This window comes from Rhea americana, unplaced genomic scaffold, assembly GCF_003343005.1.
Source record: "Rhea americana isolate MKP2758 unplaced genomic scaffold, rheAme1 scaffold_335, whole genome shotgun sequence".
Classification (NCBI taxonomy): domain Eukaryota; kingdom Metazoa; phylum Chordata; class Aves; order Rheiformes; family Rheidae; genus Rhea; species Rhea americana.
The window spans coordinates 298471-305889 of NW_028186463.1; the positions used below are offsets into that span (position 1 = coordinate 298471).

The 7419-nt window shown below is 55.9% G+C and overlaps 1 protein-coding gene across 1 annotated transcript in view; it reads right to left on the bottom strand.

Moving 5' to 3' along the window:
- Nucleotides 1-7148: 7148 nt before the first annotated feature.
- The window catches only part of KCNE3 (potassium voltage-gated channel subfamily E regulatory subunit 3), a 1682-nt gene continuing 1411 nt past the window's right edge, over nt 7149-7419 (bottom strand). The window contains exon 2 of the mRNA XM_085311228.1: nt 7149-7419. Coding sequence (XP_085167354.1) covers nt 7248-7419 — 172 coding nt within the window. The 3' untranslated portion in view covers nt 7149-7247.

Here is a 7419-nt window from a genome sequence, read left to right on the forward strand (position 1 = left end):
TGCAGGAGATGCAGGAGATGGCTGATATGAGGTTTTGGTGATGCAATTTGTTGGGAAGTGCAAATTATAGAAGGGAACAAGCTGCCACATGAAGCTTTAAAAATCTCATTTTAGCACACTCTGCTCTTCCAAGGTCTCATGTCGATGGCTGGCAGGGACTGATTTCCTGGTTGGAAGCAGGAAAAAATCCTTCTCCAGCCCCAAGGACTGACCTGGCAGGAGGAGATGAACATTTCAACTCCTCTTTTACACCAAAGTGCTGATAAAAGTCAGCAGAATGTAAGGAAAGAAGAAGGAAATAAATGGAAACAGTCTTCTATTATCACTGTAGGACTCCCTGCAGGTTGTTCCTGGCATAGAAGAGGAATAGGAATCTGGGCGCTGATAAAGCTGCTGCGAGGAAATCAGGCAAAAGAGRTGGATCAAATAGTCCGTGGGAGGGATGCTCCACCCCTAGGCCGTTTTGGGGACCCGTCTACTGGCAGTGGTGGTAGGAGAGCAAGCGAGGCCCTGCCTCATTTTCCCACAGAGAAAAATCCTTTTTAAAAGAAAATACCTGCTTTAAAAAAATACCTTTTCAAAGCTTGCTGAACAGGAGTGTTTCCTGAAAAAGACCCTGCAAGTTATTGGAAAGGCAATGAGGCGTGTTGCTAAAATTAAACTTTGTATTTCGATAGCTTCAATTTTTTACCTCGTTTTTCCTTTTTCTTTTCCGAATAGTGATTTTTCGGCCATCAGCGTAAGCCGGTCCAAGTTTTTGCACTTGAAAGCTTGAGTCTCATTGAACGGTTTCACGCGGGCTGGCGGCAGCCGTGCCCACGTCTGGGATTATCAGCGCTTGCAGTGGAAAGCGAGGTTTCACCACAGGTATCTCGACAGGAGGACTGTCAGTCCTGTAGATATCAGCGTTCCCTGACCATAATTTCCTTGAAGAAACTAACTACCGTTTGTAGATAAAAGACTCTCAGAGAAGATAAATGTCTTTGCTGCTTAGTTCAGAATCAGCTTCCCCGGGAATARCCTCAGCCTGGCAGGTCTGAAACTTCTTTCCGGGCTCTCACAGATGTCCCTAAAGTCAAGAAGTGACGATCCAGCTCCAATATTTCCTCGTGAGAGGACGTTGCTTAGCTAGCGCGGAGACGTTCCCTTGCATAAAGCAGACGGCAGGCAGCCGGAGCCACTCCAAAGCAGGGCAATCGTACAAAAAGAATACAGGTGATACGGCTTAGCCAGCGCTTGCAGGGGTTTGGCACGCCGAGATGGTTGTGCATTTGAGATGACAGCTAAGTCCAGCGTATTTAAGGGTTAAGGAGAATTATGGAAGCTGATGGTCCGTTGCGGGGGAGCTGGGCTGGGTCCCGTCTGCTCTCGTGCCCTTGCGAGCAAGGCAATAAGGAAGGAGCCGGCCGGGTCCTGCGCTGCCGCGCGCCGCGGCTCTCCCGCGCGTCCCCGTCGGCTCCGGTTTCCACCCAACTGTTCGCCCTGACCCAAGGTCCGAGGCACCTACAGGGTCACCTGCAGCATGGCAGACAGGGYTGCATCCACGCGGGCCTTGAAGATCTCCAGAGAAGGAGACTCCACCACCTCTGGGCAACCTGCTCCAGGGCTCCGTCACTCGCACAGGGAAACACGAGCAGGTGACGGCACAGGGCTCGCCCCGGCCGGGGGGGAGAAGCGGGACCGGCCGCGAGCCGCCTGCTCTCCAGCCGGCTATAAAAAGAGCGTGTGTGCACACGCGGGCGTCGGGAGCAGCGTGTGCGCCTGCGGCTCGGCCCGCGTTTTGGGGGGAAAGGCCCCGTTTTCTGCACCGCTGTGAAACCCGGAGTTTCTCCCGTGCAGCCTAATTGCATCTACGCAACRGCAGAGAGCTGTCCGTGCCCCCAGGATGAGCGTTTCCTTCTAGTGTAGACAAGCTAATGGAGTTAGTAGCGATTTGCTAATGATGCACAGCCCCGGTTTGGGATTTGCGGTTRAACAGCGCAGCGGTAGAGAGGAAATCCGTGCTCCTTGGCACRGTCACGTCTAGCCAGTCCGCCCAGTAAGGTTGGGTTTGCAGCGTCTCAGTATTGCACCCTGAACAACGATGCATATTTTTTAGAGATGCATGTAACATTTTTCCATGGAGGAATAGCGAAAGGCTCAGTGATATCACACAACATCGGAAATAAAACCCAGCTGAACAGTCGTGTGAGCATCCTCCAGCAAACCGATACCGCAGGCCAAATCTTCGCCTGTGATGAACGGGATTAACTCCAGCGATTGCACAGAGCCGCCCACCTCTGCTCAGAGAGGCTCGGGGCCGAGCCACGTCCGTACGGCTCCGTTACGGCCAGGTTTTCCACGACGGTTTATTCCGGATCGTCTGCAAACAGCCCAGGGCTCCCGTGGTATTCCCGGTTATTTTCCTGCCCTCTTGGTTTCTGCAGTGAGCAGGGTCATGCGAGATGAAGCCGAAGCTCTCGGCAGGCAATTTTCATGTCCTGACTTGGCAGCACCTCTTTTGTTTTATAATTTATTTATCCWGTGCCGGGGAATTTGGGCTCATCACCTCTTGGCATCCTCACGGTTTTGCTAAAATGTATTTCAGAGGCTCCCCCGACTAAGCACTTAATCTGGGGTTTAATCAGCTGCTGCGCGTGGAGGGTTACAGCATTTACGGCGGCTCAGCGGCGCAGTGGGTTAGTGTGCCAGGCTTTTGCCCRGATCAGCCACGTATCAAAGCCTCTGCTTTCCAAAACGGCAACCTTAACACAGACCTGGTTACTTTTAATCCTTCCCTCTAGGTATTAATAACCCGCGGGCGTGCTCTGCTGAGCAGTTGACCGCCCAGCCACATCCACATGCAGAAAAGAGGTGTGATGGGCCCATTTCCCCTGACGGGAGAGCAAGAAAGGTGCGAGGATCAGGTAAAAGTCTTTTCMTCCCATTTTATCCGTTTAAGCATCCCTGAAGCACAGGGTAAACTCTGCAGAACTGAAATAATTTGCACCAAAAACCTTCAGGACGGAGGAGTACTTGAGGTCCTGGACAACCTGATGGTGCCTTGGTCTTGGCTGAGAAGTTCTCCTTTCTCCTACCCAGCGCTGCACTCTCTCATGGGTATGTATACGGTAGCCAAGCTGAACTGAATCGACCCACAGAAATACGTTATTTGGACAGTATAACCGTCCAGARTGTTATTTTTATGACCAGCCTTCTGATAATGTCCTCATCACTTATCACCAGCGGCTGGCCACAGGTCGCCCCTGCTCTTCTCCCAGATGGAGATACCTGCTTCGTCTGCTCCCCAGAACTTCGCCTGCTCCCCAGACAGCTGGTCCCAGCACCCCGCTGGCCTATAGAGCTCCCTGATGCGTTTTTCTCTTTTTTTTTGGTTTAAATCACTTCTGTTTCCATCTTTACTCTGAGCAAAGACATCGTTCCAGCCATGACACCGCCAGACCATTGGCAGAGCAAGGTTTGCAGGGACAGGCTGTCTTTGGTTTCATGAGCTGATATATTTAGAAGAACTGTGTGTATTTTGGACACAGGAAGTTTCTGGCCTGAAGAAGGAGCTTGTGCATCCAGAAGCAGCCCTACTCTCATGATAATGACCTCATCACGTCCCAGAAAATCTCTTTAAGGTGACACAGGCAATGACCGACCCGCTGCCTCTGAGAAGGGCTGATGGAGTTACCTCTGCTCTCCCTCTGGAGGAGGATGGGCAATAATAAATAAGCAATGTCACTGCTAAAAAACACTCGYGTTTCCATAGGATGAAGTCTCCAGAGGGCTGCATGTGGCCTGGCCCAGCACCGGTACGGCTTCGGGTGGTGGTTTGTGCAGCTAGCGATTGCCACTTGATGTATGAGCAGCTTTCAGCCACCTCAGCTTTTCTGCCCCTCACTTTAGGCTTTTTACTGGTAGATTTATGGAAGGGACAAAGAGCTCAGCAGGTCTCTTAATAGCTAGTAGTCATTTAATTAACAAATAAACATTGCCCACTGATATCAACGTACCAAGCTTAACGATACCTAGCATCCTCCTAGGCAAGCTCAGGAAGTGCGGGCTGGATGAGCAGTGAGGTGGATGGAGAACTGGCAGAGGGAAAGCTCAGAGGGTCGTACTCACTGGTGCAGAGAGTAGTTGGAGGRATTCCCATTCCTCCCTGCACGTAGGGAGGAATAACCCCAGGCACCRGTACAASSTKGGGGCTGACCTGCTRGAGAGCAGCTCTGCAGAGAAGGACCTGGGAGTGCTGGTGGATGACAAGTTGACCATGAGCCAGCAATGTGYCCTKSTGSCCAGGAAGGCCAATGGTCTCCTGGGGTGCATTGGGMAGAGTGTTGCGAGCAGGTGGAGGGAGGTGATCCTGCCCCTCTSCTCAGCCCGGGGGAGGYCTCATCTYGAGTMSTGTGTCCAGTTCTGGGCTCCCCAGGACAAGAGAGACATGGAGCTACTGGAGAGAGTCYAGCGTTGGGCTACAAAGATGATGAKAGGGCTGGAGYACCTGCCCTACAAGGAACGGCTGCAAGAGCTGGGCCTRGAGAAGAGAAGGCTGAAAGGGGGTTTTATCRCTGTGTACAAGTACCTGAAGGGAGGGTRTCAAGGTGATGGGGTCAGACTCTTTTCAGTGGTGCCAGTGATAAGACAAGAGGCAACAGCCACAAACTGAAACACATGCAGGTCTCTTGTACTGAGGAGCCCAGAACTGGACAGTACTCCAGATGTGGCCTCCCCAGGGCTGAGGAGAGGARAAAGGTCATCTTCYTGAACGTGGCTAATGGTCAAACAGSTGTCTACCAGGACTCCCAGGTCCTTCTCCACAGCTGCTTTCCGGAAGATCAGCCCCCAGCCTGTACTGGTGCCCAGGGTTATTCCTCCGTAGGGACAGGACTCTGCACTTACCCTCATTGAACCTCAGGAGGTTCCTCTCTGTCCAGCTCTCCAAGTCTCTTTGAATGCCAGCACAGCCCTCAGGTGTGCCAGCCACAAAATCCTCCCACCTTGGGATCCTCAGCAGACTTGCTGAGGAGCCACTCTGTCCCCTCATCCAGGTCACTGATGAAGAAGTTGAACAGGATGGGACCCAGTACCGAGCCCTGGGGGACACCACTAGCCACAGGCCTCCAACTGGACTCCACACCACTGACGACGACCCTCTGAGCTCTGCCTTTCAGCCAGTTCTCAAGCCACCTCACTGTCCACTCATCTAACCCACACTTCCTGAGCTTATCTAGGAGGATGTTATGGCAGACAGTGTCAGAAGCCTTGCTGAAGTCAARGTACACAACRTCCASTGCTCTSCCCTCACCTACCCAGCCAGTCATCCCATCGCAGAAGGCTTTCAGGTTCATTAAGCATGATGTCCCTTGGTGAATCCAYGCAGACTACTGCCAACCACCTTCTTATCCCACACATACTTACAGATGACATCCAGGATGAGCTGTTCCATCACCTCTCCAGGGATGGAGCTGAGGCTGACTGGCCTGTAATTCYCCAGGTCCTTCTGCTACAGCGCAGAGGATGCTCACCCAGCCTCAAACCTGTGCACTGACGGGGACGCTCATCTGATGTCCAACCACTGTAGTGCAGGAACATTTATCCAATGTCCAACCGCTGTAGTGCAGGGATGCTCGTTGGGCATGTCTACGCGCAGCAGCGAGCCGTGAGCTCTCTCCCTTTCCCTTGCCCTGGCCTTTATAGTTCCCAGGAGAAACCGTCCGCCATCGCTTATCAGGCACCGTGTTACTACGAATTAACCCGGCACGTTTCTTATCAACACGCCCGGTAGCGAAGCAGTTCCCGGAACAAGCCGCCGCACGCCGGCCCCCGACGGCCACGGCGCTGCGCCCGCGGCTCCCGTTCGGGCAAGGTCAGCCTCCGAGTCCCGCGGCGACGACGTCTCGACGCCCTCCTCTAGGTCCAGGCGCGGCCGCTGCGCCCGAGGTCCTACCCGAGCTTCGCTGCTGCAGGCCCCCAGACCAAAAATCCTGGATAAATCCTAGAAAATGTTTTCCCCCCTAGCCCAGCTCCAACCCCCGGAGGTTTTTCCTACCTGTTTGGAAGCTCCCATTAAGCTGGTTGCAGCTACAAAGCCGTTGCACGAGCCTGGTCTCCCGAGCGACGCGGCAGAAGGACGCATTCGGCCGGCGGCGCTCGCTCGCCCGCGCCGGGACGGCTCTCGCAGAGCCGCCGYGGGGTCGCAGCTCCGTTTAAAGCAGCTCTTTCCAGACCTTATTCAGCATGAAAACGCACGTGGTGGGACTCGCTGGGTCCGTGGAGAAGAAATTGGAGGGACGATGCTCGCCGCCGGAGGCTTCCCCAGCATCCCCCCCCCCCCCGCAGGGGTCTTCTGTTTCGGGGAGAAGCAGCGTTTTTGCAGCTTTTTAAGACGTGCCCTGCTGTAACGGAGTCAYGCGAGCCGGAGGAGACGAGCGTCTCGGGGAGGGCGACGGCCCCGGAGGTGGAGGAAACCCGAGCCAAGGGAGCCCGGGAACACCCCGAGGAGCCGGCAGGCGCCGGGCCGGCCCGGCTCCTCCGCTTTATTTGCAGATCAAGCTCCCGCAGGGGTTTATTTTCTTTTCCCACCGCGACGACCGCAAAGCAAACAGGGCGCAGCCTCTCGGGAACCCGTCGCCCTTCACCGCTCTTCCCGCAGTGCCGACGCTCCCAGCCGTGCCCRAAAGAGAGCCCAAGAACGTCCCCTTCCCAGCCGCGGCGCCGTGGAAAACGCGCCGGAGACCCGTGGGACAAAAGGGCAAAGCTACAGCCGGCAGCGGGCGGCAGGAAGGAAGCAGGAAAGACTCCGACATCAGCGTCCCCGGAGCGCCGGGACTTCGGGGGACGCGGAGCAGGACGCCTCCGGCCAGGCTTCGGCGATGCTCGGGGCCGGCGGCGGGGACCAAGGGGCTCCGGCGCCCGCGGCTCGCTCCGTCCCCGGCCGGGCTGAAGCACGCCAAGGTGCCGAACGGCGCCGGCYGCCCGCTCGGAGAAGAAGCAGAGCCGAAGCCTCCGGAAAACGCCAACTTCTTTAATTCCCGGCGAGAAAACGGCAGCCCAGCCCAGCTCTACAACCACGAAGCCCGCGGCCTCCTTCGGCCGTCGGGCCRGGCGAATTTTCCCCCATTAAAGTGTCCCCCCCCCCCAGCCCCAAGTCGGTCCCTGTCCCCATCCGCTCGCCGCGGGAGCGCGGTGCCCTTCCCCGCGCAGCGCGTTTCCCCGCGCGGCGCTGGAGCCGCGCTCGACCGCGGACCTTCTCCGGGTCCTCAGATCATGGACACCCGGTTCTTGATGTAGACGTGGTAGGGGTCGCTGTGCTTGTCCACCTTGCGGGAGCGCGTGTAGCCCAGGATGAGGCTGCCCACCGTGGCGGCGAAGAGCGTCATGACGAAGAGGATGTACATGTAGGCGTTGTCGTGGCGGCCCGGGCGGGCGCCG